Genomic DNA, 13,805 nt, shown 5'->3' on the forward strand with positions numbered 1-13,805 from the left:
GCCCCAAAGGAATCTTTATCTACTCTGAGATAAAGTTCTGAGGTCCATAACTTGGAAGATCTAGGAGACAGTCTAGTCAGCCAGACCTTGGGCATATCAGGTAAGGGAATTTGGTTATATTTGCCAATAAAGAAGGGTGTGTGCATGTGTATGTGTAAAAGCATGTGAATGAAGGGCTATATGTACACATGTGCTAGCACCTGTGTGTCTGGGCGTGCCTGCAGGCAAACATTTAGATGCCAAAATTGGTTCTAGTTATGTGATGACCCTAAGCTGGAAATTACATGAATAATGAAGGTAGAAATGAGAATAAGACTTGCTTGCAAGGTGCCCAAGTTCCCCATACGCATAATGCTTAGGAATGATAGAGATGGTAGCCAGCAGTGGTTGGGAATGATGCCCCCATGGGGGCTGAGTGGTGAAAGTTATAGCCATCACCTGTCTTTGTCCCCGGATATTCCACGCTGCCAGGACAGCTGTGATAAAAGTCTACTTTGTGCTGGGCAATGAAGCCCACTGTCTGCTGGACACTGCAGGTGCCCCCGCCTTTGCCAAAGACTCCTCCATCCTCGCTGGTCACAATTGTATAAGCGTTCTGCCCTGCTCCGTAGTGCTGGCGGGGAGAAGGCATTGTTTGGATGTTGCCAGCTGCATTGATCGGGTAGCCCTGGTGGAATTTGGGGTGCACATCCAGGTAAGTACTTGGTTGGAAGCTGTTCTGAAAAGGAAAGACAGTGAATCAAAACACAACATCTTACACTGGTGTCCACAGACCTGACACAGAATCACAGAGTCATAGAATCATAGAATGGTTTGGGTTGGAAGGAATCTTAAAAATCATCTAGTTCCAACCCCAAAGCCATGGGCACAGACACCTTCCACTAGAGGGACTTCGGTCCCTTCACATTTCACATTGTTTCTTGATCAGCAGCAGTGGGATGGCAAGGCAAGAAGAACCATCTCCACCTCCATAGCTCAGGAATGGATATGCTGTCAAATGCAATATTTAATATGCAATATTTAAGGAATACAATCATTCTCTGGAAGCATGTAAGTTGCATAGTCAGCCCATTGCCAGGCTACCAACAGAACATTGGAGAGTCGTGCCAAGTCTGTGCCTCTGTGCTGAACAAACCAGAAGGCATGGTATGCTGTACCTGTACCTATACGGTTACATTGCCCATATGTTCTTACTTGCGTGAGACACTGAGCCCGAGCGGTCCACAGGATATGCTTCTGGCACCTTTTCAGCTTCATCCTCCTGTTCTGGAACCAAGTCTTCACCTAGATGGGGAAGGAAGAGCAGAGAAAATATCAGCAAATGAGAGCGAGTAGTGACTGACTGTTATCAGACTCACAAGCAGCAAAGAATCAGGGGAGAGTGGTCAGATGGCATAGATATATGGGGAACAGCAAACAAAGCTCTTTAAGTGTTCCCTGGGGTTATTGCTAAGGGAGATGTCTGTCTAGCAGCCTCAGCAGGTGGCTAGTGCATCTGCATGTGGGGAGGGGGTGGAGGGGGCGGCATTATAGCCCTGTGACAGTTATAGTTGTGACATACAAACTCATTGCAGTCATGGATGGCAATGACTGAAGCAAATTAGGCCCACCCTGCTCTCCATAAGCCCCCTGCACTACAGGAAAATTTCTGAAACACTGTTTCTGCAGGAAAACGGTGTATACTTGTGAGCAAAGTGAAACTCTTGCTTCTTGTATCCCGTTGTTTCGGAATTCAAAGCTCCTAGCTAGGGTGAATTCCAGACCATTTTCCCCCAGGGCTGTGTCTGGGCTCTGAGAGCAGCCTTTGCAAGGATGTTGATTGAAGGAAATAGCAGACTGTCCCGCCAGCCCTGTCCCTGACAGAACCAGTTCAGTATGTGGGTGCCTGTACATGCATATACAATGTATATATAAATATTTTAGTCACAGGGCATCAAGGGACATCCAGGCCATCGTGCCTAGTTCTGATATCCAAATTCCAGGCAGAGTTTGGAGTTGTAGCTTCATGTAATTATGTGGTTACATGGTTTGTTTGTAGCAAACAGCGTATTGATAACCACATTTGTAATTCTACTGCAAGTGTTGGCAACAGTCCCCTTAAGTGACCCCTCACTGGGGAGGCCCAAGTCAGGTGCCACTGACTCTCCTGTTCCCCAGAAGTGCTTCAGATATCTGGGGACAAATAGGCAGGGCAGTGACTGATATGGAGCACCTTTGCCTCTGCCCTCTGCTGGCGACTTGCTTTTCCATCCTGACACTGCTTTATACGACTATGCAGCCACTGTGTAACCGATATACCATGGGTCAAAGCCTCCACGTTCACCTGCTGGTAGGTGAGCCCCAGGGTCACTGCCAGCTCCCGGATCTGATGGGGGCTGAGGTACTTCTGGGCCTGGAACCGCTGGTGCAGGGTTTGCAGCTGCTCCTGGGAGAAGGCTGTGCGGCTCTTGCCCTTCTTGACTGTCCCCATGACATCTTCTCTGCCTTTCTGAGACCTAGCAGTAGGCTGTGGGGATGAGGATGCTGAATGTGGACTGGTGGCTGAGTCTGGCATGAACTGGCTGAAATTCCCAGAACTGGAAGAAGCCGGGGAAATTTCTATAAATAAAAAGACAAAGGCAGAAGATATATAAGACATAATGTACAGCTGAATGGGTATGAGCACACTCCCTACGTGTTATGGCATGAAATCAGTACTCCTTGTCTACCTGAAAGAGGCCTGCTTCAAGCAAAGGCCTGTGTCACACTTCTACCTTCATCTGTGAGAACAGACAAGCCTACTGACAGTGAACAGTTTTCCAGTTCGACTTCCAGGATGTCCATGGTTCCCTTTCATCAGGTGAAAAAGCCAGGGCACAGAAGAGAGAATACTGCACATTGGCTCACTGTGTAATTATCATCCTTCAAAGGCCCCAGTCATTTCTCAGATTCAGGTGGTTTAAAGTAGTCATGACTATAGATAGAGACTTGGGTTGGTAACTGGCCTCCCCAAAACTGTCTGCCCAGGAATCTCAAGGCAGTTGATAGGCAAAGAAATCTCCATTCCCAGGGTGTATTCTGGGGCAGAACAGTCAATGCTTACAGCGAGGGGGGGTTACAGGTGGAGAGCATCAGAGCCAGACCTTGGATATTATACCACTCCAGTGGCTCCCACTGACAGACTGTCTCAGTGCTGGAAATAAATGTGCAGATGAAGATACTTGGTAGGGAGCCTTATGTCAAGAACAAAGGAGAGAGATTTGACATGGATATGGGGTAGGAGAAAAGAAAAGTGTGTGTGTGAGACAGGGGAGAAGACTCAGAAACCCTGTATTGGAGACACTGGGGACAAAATTCAAAAGTGCAGAGGAAGCTGTCTGAGCCCCTTCTCATTTGTCCTTTTAGAAGTCCTAAGGGGTCTCTGCTGAAGGACAAAGCATAGATAAAGATCTAAAGGAAAAACTTCCTAAACAAGCTGGGCCACTTTTGTAGACAAAAGCTTCCAAGATGCAAAGTCATTCAGGCTGCCTGAATAGGAAAATGTTAACAAGAGATTACCACCAGCATCTTTCTGTCAGGTGCCTAGTTGCTGAGGCCTGTCACAGCCCGAGATCTTCTCAAGACAATCCTGTCTGGCTGTGATGCCAGTCTTCCCCCTTCCCATACCTGCAAGGATAAATCTGTCCATTTCTCCTTCCTCCAGCAACTCCTCTAAAAACCCTTCTGCATACCCCATACCCTCTCTTCCTACTGACATTTATGGAGAGAGAAGCTGCAGTGATCTTGCAGTGCCATTTTCAGTCTACTCATCCCAGTAGCTCCCAGTCTTCTTCCTAGCCATCTTGAGAGCTGTAACTTTGAATCCCCTTGAGACATCCTCCTGAACACACATCCAACCAAAACCACTGATACCCTCCTGAGGAATGGCTCCTTGCCCTAAGATGAGGGGTTACTAAGCAACACTAAAAAATTTCTGGGCTTCTGAAGGGAGGGCCATGTCTGTGGTATCTTTTCGCTTGTTGCTCTCCTGACAGAGACACAAGCTGTCCTCCCAGGGCCTGCCATTCCACAAACAGCTGTGGAACAGACACAGACACAGACACAAAAACTTAAGACAGACACAACTCCCACAAGCCCTTGACTTATGTAGGCCTTTGCTTCCACACCTGGGTTCTCTCTGAAGAAAGAAAGAAGAACATTCACTGAAGGAGAGTGTTTGAACCTAAGTGGCCACTAGGACCTCTGCCCAAGGCTGTAGCTCTCCATGGCATCTGACAGCTTGAAAAAGGCACTCTGAAAACTCACTCTTCTCTCTTCCCTCTCACCCATTGCAAGAGTGTTACCCTGCTGACCTTAGAATGGGGCTGGGTGAAGATCTGCTTTTATCAGACTTTTATCAGTTATTCAGTTGCCACTCACCTGGGAAAGGAACAGAAAGAATAGAAAATGTCACTGAGGTAGAGCAAGCCTGGAACTTTTCAGAGAGGGAGATGCAAAGAGACAAGAGCACAGAAAGGTGAGGGGAATAGAGAAAGGAAAATGACAAACTGAAAGAAATGGAGTGGAACAACATTTGGTGTGAAGGGAGCAGATTTCCTGGCACAGTGATTCAGATCATGACTTGCCAAAGAACAAGCTTAATGAGCATGTGAAGGACAGTAAGGGGCCAGGGGACTCCCTGAGCACAGCTACCTTTGGGATGTGTTACTCCAAAGCACTTGACAGCATTTGTCTAAAAAGAGGTCCAGATATTCCTTCCCTAATAGCCACAAACTTCCATGAAACCATGCCTTTGAACAGCCCTAGCCCGGAACACAGAACTGCCTGTCCCTGGTGAGGTTTGGGAAACCAGTTCACAGACACCATTGAAATGCACTGTGGAAAGGTGAAGTGACAGCCAAAGGCCATCCTTCTCACCTACCACACCGCTTTCTGCCCAGCTCACGTATAAAAAATCCAAGACAAGTAGAGAAAAAAAAAAAAAAAAAAAAAAAAGATCTGCTCAAAGTGGTTAAGGAAGTGGCTGATCTAGGGCCACAGGTATCCTGACAGAAGCGTCTTACCTGTTGTCTGCCTGTGCTCTCCTGCCTCCGGAGACGGACTGACACTGGCTGCTGCCGCTGGCCCAGCCAAAGCAGGGGCATGTCCTGCCTCCCCTGCTGAGCTCCAGCAGAACTCCAGGCACCCCATGCCGGACCCGCCGGGGTAAGCCTGGTAGGGGGGCAGAGCCAGCTGTGCACACATGGGGGGGCAGGTGGAGGGGTGGTTCCCCTGCCTCCCAATAAATGCCACTTCCACTTAGGGGGCAGGTGTCACCGGCAAGCTGCAGTAGCCCCGAAGTATAGACAGGCAGATGCCTTTATAGCTCACTATCCCCTGCCTGGGACTGCAATATCTACCATCTTCGGCTTCTCTAGGCTCTTTGTCATGCTAAAGAGGCCTGATTGGTGGGGTGGGGACAGAACAAGGCAGAGGGAGGGGGAGGTGGGGGCACACATGGCATCAGGGTTAAAATATGTCCCCTATGAATTCTTCCCATTCTCCAGGTCCCTCAGTCACACCTGAGCAGGTCTGTGATCCAGAGCTCCAGAAAACCCCTTCCTGTTTGATTCTTGGGGCTCAGTTTAAACTGTCCATCCCATCGCAAAATAATGCCATGAGGACAGATGTCCTGTGGAAGAGAGCTACTCACTACGTGGAAAGAACACGCTCCATCTCCACCTCAAGGGAGTGGATGGATGTAGATCTGATGCTGGACTGCAGTGCAAACCTAAGCCCAGGTTACGGTTTACGTGTGTGGGGTCTGAGACCTTTGCTTTAGGGCTCATGCCACACTGGTATCCCCACAAGACACCCACACCCACACTCCTTCCTGACCTAGCAGCACTTCCCAGACTCAGTGTAGGAGTCTCAGGGGGACAATCAGAAGATAATTTTTCACAATTATATGGAGGTAAGGGAAGGTTTAATACAGGTGAGGTCCATGGCTAAGAGATTTGCTCCCCCATGGCCCTTCAAAGGCACATCCTTTTGTTTGCATAGTCTTGTCTGTGGCCTTTGTCAGGCTGTCCCAGACTGGTTGGAGTAAAGAAGATGAAGTGGGTTCTCTAAGGCAGTGTTAGCAGTTTCTTGACACATGGCTGATCCAAGGAAAACAGGCACCTGGCAGAGCTGTTCATTAAGTAACTGGAGGTAACTGAGTGAGCCACAGAACACAGCAATGGGATAGTGGGCTGCTCTGCTCTATGGGCTTGCTCCAGTCCTTCACTCTCCATAGGTTTTGGTCTACCTAAGCTTAGGAAGATTTGACTAGTTCCATCTCAAGCTACGTTGGAATTCTTTAGCTAATGTCTGTATTTCTCAGTGCACAGACAGAAATTCCGGAGTTAATTCAAATATTTCTTGCTGGAATCAGCCCTGCTTTGGCATAATGACTTGTGGTATGTCTGGCTTCAGCTCAGAGCTGAAGGTGCAGTTCCACAGCAGTGTAAAATGATTTAAACCTGGACAAACTCTATTCCCCTTAAAACTTCATTGCTCCACAGATGTTTGTTGCTGCCTTCTTCCTGAGCCTGTGCTAGCACCCAGTACTTGCCCAACAGGCCAGAGAGGGGAACCTGCTTGCTGTGACAATGTTCAAGCATCAGCAGGGAGAAGAGACAGACAAATAGGGATGAGCAAACCCTCAATAAATGCAAGTTAGATTAGCTTAAAGTGATATAAAGCATCACTTCTACCAGCATTTCTGCCACTGCTCTATGTCCCTTGACAGATTACTATCACAGCTCCCGTGTCTGTACGGCCAGGGTAACTGAAGAGCATTCTTCCCTGAATGGGAAGCTAAAAGTTTCTGCAGGGCTGGCCTATGAGTGAGCTTAAAAATCAAAGCAGCTGCTTGTGAAACACCACTGACAGATCATTCAACACACTTGCCACATCACTGAATATTTCTGCTGCCTTGAGACCATCTCTTTTCCCATGAGGTGCAGACTGGAGGGAACTGACTAGAGGCCTGACTAGGCTCTCTTTTCTGCTGACATTCAGGATTGTATTTTCTGTTTTTTGAAGCACTGTTTTCTGTGCCTACAAACCGCAGGATCTAACTTCCCTCTGCACAAGAAATGCAGTTACAAGTATGAAGTATGTTTGAAAAAAATGAAGTACAAAAGGACTTTTGAACACATCTGCTCCTACAAAATCCCAAAACATACTGAGTATGTCAATTACACTGCAACAGCCTCTACATCATGGTTTTGGTTCATGCCTCACATCTGAATCACTCCACGTTTCAGAGTAGCAGTGCCATAAGATCTCAAGTCACGATGGTTTATATCTGCCCTCAGGCTCTAGCTACCTAAGCAAAGGGAGGGACACTGATGACATGAGCTGTACTGAGCTTGGGACCCCACTGGGCAGCTCCAGTGTCAGACCTTCAAGGAGAATGACGCATTCCTATTCATGTCTGGCCTATTACAGTATCTTGGTGTTCAAGTTTGGTGCAGCTAAAAAATGAAAACAAGTTAGCCAACCTGGAGGATATCAACATATCTTCTAAGATTTAATTTGACATTTTGACAGAAAATATGGCAAATAACTGTGCCTTCACAGTATCTGTTGGGATACTGCCTGAGTACTTCTCACTTGCTTTTGATTTCAGCTACTTTTCAAGGTGTCTGGATCCTTCTCGCAAAGTGCCCAGAGGCCATAATAAATTATCACAGTCAGCTGCACTACAAAGTCCCGCTGCATAGAAGCCATGGGAGGAAGACACAGTGCTCCTAGGAGCAAAGACACCCACAAGACTGGACCAGTGAATGCAGCACACAGTGAGTCACTTCCCTGGGGAGTGGGAGTGGGACTGGGGCTGAGGCACAGAGGAGATGAAAAAGCTCCAGGCTTCATTCCCATGGTTTCAGCACAGCACCACCATTCACAGAGCAGCTTATCTCCTCCATGCATCACGTGGCACAGCTCAGGGATCAGCTCACTGAAACCAACAGTGTGTGCAGCTAACAGAACGGATGTGGTCTGGCCTCAAACTGAGCCAGACTCTGGTTTGTTTGGTGCTGTTCCAGACTAGGCCCAGCTACTTACTATGTTCCCATAATGACCTCCAAGAGGTCTGCCCTTCCCAGGCTCATGCTTTTGGCTCAGAGGACTTTCTAGTATCTAAAAAAAAAATAAAAACTTTACCTGTTTTTCTGTTTCATGAAGCTGAAAGCACACTCCTGTAAGAAGAAGCTAAATTATTCACAAGTGTGTTAGTAACATTATTTTTCATCAACAGCTAACTTCTTTGCTTTCTGTGAGATGGAACTCAAGTATGCAGCAGTCATAGCAAATGGAACAGGAGCCTGTAAATGACAAGGTTTCCTCAATAAAGGCAGTGAGGTAGAAAGACTAGTAGTTAGACTGGGAGGAAAGAGAAAAAGAGAAGTCCTTACTCTCTGCCTCCATGTCCTCCAAGGTCTGGTTGTAGCTCACACTGGCCTGAGACAGCCACAAACTAGTGAAGGCATGTGCTACTGACAGTGTAACTCCAGTGACATGGAAGGCAGGACAGGCTGCAAAAACCACCTGGAACACTGGGCTGGGATTCTGACCATAATTCAGGACATGCACAAGCAGAGCAGAAGATGGAGAACATACTCATGGAAGTATTTTCTTTAACAGGCACTGAGCACATGTGTAGAACCTGGAAGTTAACAGTGACAGCAGCCTGACCAGACTCAGGTGTTCAGTAACAGCTTGAGTCCTCATGCCTCACCTCTTGGTGCAGCTCTGCCCTACAGCCCCTTCAGTGAAGAAACAGCTGGTGGCACCAAGATGGCTTTGAAAAAGTATGCTTTTCAATCCTTGAACACATTCAAGTTGGTTTGGGTTAAGTATTCAAAGAAAGTTATTACTGTTGCTTTAAGAAAAAGGCTTTGACTGTCTTGTTTTATAGAATTTTTCCTTTCTCTGATATTTTAAACAAATGCCCTTCTTAGTTTTAAGATTTGCAGGGATTTTGTGATTAATGTTGATGGTAATGGCTTAACCTAAAGAAAAATTTTGAAAGCAAAAGTTGGAACACTAATACAGTTTGAATGATAGAAAGCAACGTAGTGAAAACATTCCCACATCACAGCATTCTCATCCTGTCCCCCTGCTAACCACTTAATTCAGCATGTTAGTTACTTAATTGTAACTTCGTCTTGAATTTACTTCTCTTAAAGCACCATATATTTTTTCATTGACTTTTCATTTTTGGTGATTGAATATTTCCTACACTTTTAATTTGCTTTGTATGTGACTGTGCTGGAATCTAGTCGTATCCATTTTAGGCAGTTTTCAAAAGGGCCTTGTCCTCCTTTAAAATTCTATTAATGAGCCTACATCAGAAGAGGAGTTTTTCTTTCCCCCCACCACATATTGTTTTACTGTATTAAGGATAAGCAGTGGGAAGGAAAAGTGATTAAAAAAAAAAAAAGTAAATCATAAACATAGACTCACAGAATCATTTATGTTAGAAAAGACCTTCAAGATCATCAAGTTCAACGTGTTGCTGTTTTTATTTGTTCGCGTGTCATGCTGGGGCAAGAAATTCTGAAAGAGCTAAATATATTCCCAGAGAAGGTATATGATGAAGTTTCAATTAGAAAAAGGAAAAGGAGCCTCTCTCTCTGCTCTAGGTTATTCTGAACCTAGAGCTAAACTGGATCAGAGCTGGCACCTCACTGTGCATAGAAGCCATCCAGAGCCACAGAAAATAAGTTAAAAACTCTCAGTACTGAGAGATCTAAAGGGACCTATTGTACCACCAACCTATCAAATACTGGGTGAGGGGCTAGGACATCTGTAAATTTTAAATAACATTCTTTGCATTTCCTATCAAATTTCTATCTGTCCTCTTGTAAATGTAATTTAAAAGCCAACTTCCCATGTTCAGTGTGTTTTGTTCATGAAGAAAGAAAACACTCCATAGAGGTCCTACCTCTTCAATTATAACAAATATATCTGTTATATATAATATATATATTATAAAGTAACAAAAACCCAACTTATTTTGCTGAACAAAATTTTTCAGTAAAACTGGTAAAAGTTAAAACCACACCAAAAATTGTACTACACAAACACATACTTGTTTTTAAATCCACTTCCCCAAAACCTACTCCCCTGCTTTTCTCTCTTTTTTAATCTACCCAATTAACTAAAAGTAAGGTACACAAAATGAATGGGCTTAGTTTCCAAGAAAGTTGTTTAGGGTAAGCAACCCTAAACATTGTTGGTGATGGATTTTTCCAATCCATATATCTTTCCTGAAGTCCTTCACACAGTGAGGCCCTCCAACCAAAGCATAGTCTGACTCTGAAGCCAAGAGAAAGGTAAAATTGGAAGAAAAGAACTCTGCGGACATTGCCAGCACTCTCACAGCTTCCTGGATTTCACCTTTAGGCTTTTACTTCTTTGAACTGCTAAAAAAATTGTGATGAAAGTAGGCTGAAGAGAAGGCCCTGGATAGTGTCACCATGTCTACTACAGTTAGTCTCATTCCAACACCTCTTGAAAAGCAGAGGATGATTTCCCTGCTCTCACTCATACTGAACATTCTGTGGACATCAAACATGATGCTTAAAACACATCCATGGCTACTGGCCAAGGAAGTTTTTTTGACTATATGGCTATGAGCTTATGGTCAGTGTGAGGTAACAGCAAATTCTCCGCCAGCCTAATGCTGCTCTGTGCTTTCCAATTCCAAGAGTGCCTGTTTATATCATACATCCTCTAACAGCAGAAAGTGGTGCAAGTGCCCAGCATCAGAGATGAAAGGTGCACTTTCCTTCTTTGTTGTTCTTCCTCTCCCAGTTCAGAGTGTGTTTAGTCTTTCAAGTTTGCACATCAAGTAAAAACAATTTTATGGTCCATGTCCACCATGACTAAATCCCCTAGAAGAATGAATCTTAACTATCATTAATGCTATCTCATATATTTTCTTCCTAAAAATTAAGGAGATGAGGAATTTTCAAATACTTTATTATTATTATTATTATTTATTTTTTTCCCAGTGCTTTAGCTGTTTTCCCTTCTCTTTATCAAATGCTATGAAGATTTTTAATGGTGGTTATTTCCATGGCACCAAGTTGCCTGAGATCTTGAAATCTCAAATCATTCTTAACTGTTTAATGTAGTACAAAATGCACACATTACTAAACCCTCTCCTGCCATTGGAAATCTCACTTGGTCCTAGGCAGATGTGATCTCTGTGTGATTACACCCCTATACCTTTCCTAGGCAATTTAGTCAAAGAACTCCCACCTAAACCCAGTTTGCAAGACTGTGGGTCTACACAGACATTCTTCCTGCTCAGATGTCAACACCTGGGAACCCCTCCCATTCATTCACCGGTCTGATGTATTAGGCTTTTAACTTAGGCTAAATCCTAGGCTTTTGACCTAAACTAGGCTATGTTAGACTAGTTTCAAGCTAGGCTTTCAATGCTCTTTTCATGGTAGTCATCCATCATGCTTCGTGATTAGTGGATCAGCGAGTACTCATAAACTCCTAAATATCTTGTGAGCAAAAGGCACGCGAGTAGTGATGAGTCGATAGGGAACTCTGTCCATAGAACAATGCAGGAGGAAGAGGAAACTATGCTGGGACACCTCTGTAAGGGATTAAATTACAGGGAGAGCAGGTGATGGATTTTGGCAGGTGAAAGAAAATTAGAGCTTTCTCAAATATATTAAATGCAGGTGAAGACTCTCTTAAGGGACTAATAAGCGCTGGAACATCTAACCTCACAGACTCTTCTGACATATCAAGGAGTGGGAGAAGAATGCAGCCTGCTCCTTTTCCAGTTACCAGCTCTGATATCTGGGATTCCACCAGCCCAAATGTGCCAGGAATTAACTCTCCCCAGACAAACAGAGATAACATAGCAGAGCTCTGATCAAGGGACTGATATCAAAGAAGCAAATCACTCAGCCCCAGGGTTGAATCATCAGGGCAGTTTATTCCAACCTTTTCTTCTCCTTTCAAGCATCAGGTTCAATTACAGCAACAGCACAAAAGGCTGCGTCATTCTAGGTGCTGCAGAGACAGGGAAAACACAACCAGGAGGAATGGAATTCACAGGTGATACAAGGCTGGGAGGGTGTTGCAAATACCACAGAGAACAAAGAAATAATGTAAAAGGAACCTATCTTGCTTGAGCAGGGAGGAAGAAGCAAAAAATGAGAGCTAGTCATGCACCTGGGGAGAAAGAATCCCAAAGGTAAGTAAATATCAAAGGGAGATAAGTAGAAAGCACAGCATGAAAGAAAAAAGAAAAAAAAGAGAGAGAGAGAGAGAAGCAGAAGAGATGCATGTTTACTAGCTGAGGTATACCCAATTCAAGCAACAGCTTGACTTTTGCAGGCATGCAAGCACTTGACAAAGATCCATATCGTCTCATTTTCATGGATGGGGAAACTGAGGCAACATACAGGCTCAGTAAAGGGCCTGTTGTTGTGCAGCACTGACCACACCTTGGCTAGGCAGCAACATCAGGTTGTCAGTGCAGAAAACTTTAGTTTTAGAACTAGAGGATGGAGTTACGGTGAGGTTATGCAAGGAAGGCTACATTTTGTTTTGTGTGTGCCGTACAAAACGAGAGGGAGGGGGAGGTCCTAGGGAAGAGCAGCAGGCACAGAGTGTTAAAAAAGAAAAAAAAAAAAAAAAAAAAAAAAAAAGACAAACAGCTTTTCTCTGCCAAATATATTGCTTGGCAAATTCAGAACAGAACTGTAGCACCTCATCCTCTCTGCTTCTCAGCAATCTGTGTATCTAATCTCTGTTTACACTTAGGGGGAGATTTTTTTTTTTTTTTTCCTGAAGGCATTCCCACTGCCAGCTCCACTCTGGTTGCCTTTCCCATAAAAAAGGTGAGGACAGGTGGAAAGGGCTGAACTGGCAGACAGATACAGGGCAGTGATGAAAGTAAATAAGATTGCATGTCACTTTAGTTGTCAAGTCTTCACAATCTCACTTATGTACCCTCCCAGTCTGGAACAGAGATGGGCCAGGTCTGGCCCTTTTTCTTGTCACCATTACCAACAGTTATGTTGGATGATCCTCCAACAAGCTTTGCCAGTCACATCATTGCTGGATCTTAATAGGCGTTGTTATTAATTGGTCTGATTCCTTCCTGTGAGCTGTGTTAGTTCTGCTGGGCAAACAGGAGCAGACCATCAGCTCTGTAGAAAAATCCATTGATCTCTGGCCTGTAGTTGTGGCTCAGGCATATATTGGGGTGGGGTGGGGGGTGGCACAGAAGTGCTGCTGAGCAGTGTTATGTTTTGGGTTGTGAATTGGAGTGTTTTGTTGTTGTGTTATTTTGTTTTGTTTTGAGGGCTGCGGGGCACTGTGTGTATGCATTGAATGTTTTGCGGAAGGTTGGCTTGGGGTTCGTATTTCAGTGCAGCCCTGTGCTTTGGTGTGGGCAGTCAAGATTTGCTTCTTTGAGCCCTCAGGTGGTCTAAGAAAACGTTACTGATGTTTGCAGTGCAGATTAGTCTAAACTTTGCAATGAAAATTTGTGGGTGAGTGGTTGACAACCATCTGTATGGAATAGTCACTACTGGTGAGACACCTCGGAGACATACATGCTCCTAGTGTGTTGCCAAAAAAAAAAAAAAAAAAAAAAAAAACAAAGGCAGGCATGGGATATCTTTTGCTCAAAGCAGCAAAGGCACGATGCAAAAATCTTCTGGGATCACCAGGGAAAGGAAAGCCCTCGGGTGTCTCCAGTCCCCGGGGAGGCCGCGGCCTGCTAGCCAACCTGCACCACCATGTCCTCACCGCAG

The 13,805-nt window shown here is 45.0% G+C and overlaps 1 protein-coding gene across 1 annotated transcript; it reads right to left on the reverse strand.

Annotated features, from left to right (window-relative positions):
- Window positions 1-355: 355 nt before the first annotated feature.
- On the reverse strand, window positions 356-5,223 carry LOC118164263 (homeobox protein NANOG-like). The gene is made up of 4 exons (XM_035321682.1): window positions 5,043-5,223; window positions 2,324-2,598; window positions 1,195-1,284; window positions 356-718 (listed from the first exon to the last, which is right to left on the reverse strand). The coding sequence occupies exons 1-4, from the start codon at window positions 5,221-5,223 to the stop codon at window positions 356-358; spliced, it is 909 nt and encodes a 302-aa protein (XP_035177573.1).
- Between the last annotated feature and the right edge of the window lie 8,582 nt (window positions 5,224-13,805).

The sequence above is a fragment of the Oxyura jamaicensis genome, chromosome 1, assembly GCF_011077185.1.
Source record: "Oxyura jamaicensis isolate SHBP4307 breed ruddy duck chromosome 1, BPBGC_Ojam_1.0, whole genome shotgun sequence".
Taxonomy (NCBI): Eukaryota; Metazoa; Chordata; class Aves; order Anseriformes; family Anatidae; genus Oxyura; species Oxyura jamaicensis.

What these genes read in the sequence shown, in the direction of transcription:
- LOC118164263 (XM_035321682.1), bottom strand. Translation starts at nt 5,223, where the DNA reads ATGTGTGCACAGCTGGCTCTGCCCCCCTACCAGGCTTACCCCGGCGGG. An exon ending in AGAGCACAGGCAGACAACAG is followed by an intron (nt 2,599 to 5,042) that starts GTAAGACGCTTC and finishes TTTTATTTATAG; the next exon opens with AAATTTCCCCGGCTTCTTCC. An exon ending in TGGGGCTCACCTACCAGCAG is followed by an intron (nt 1,285 to 2,323) that starts GTGAACGTGGAG and finishes TTCCCCATCTAG; the next exon opens with GTGAAGACTTGGTTCCAGAA.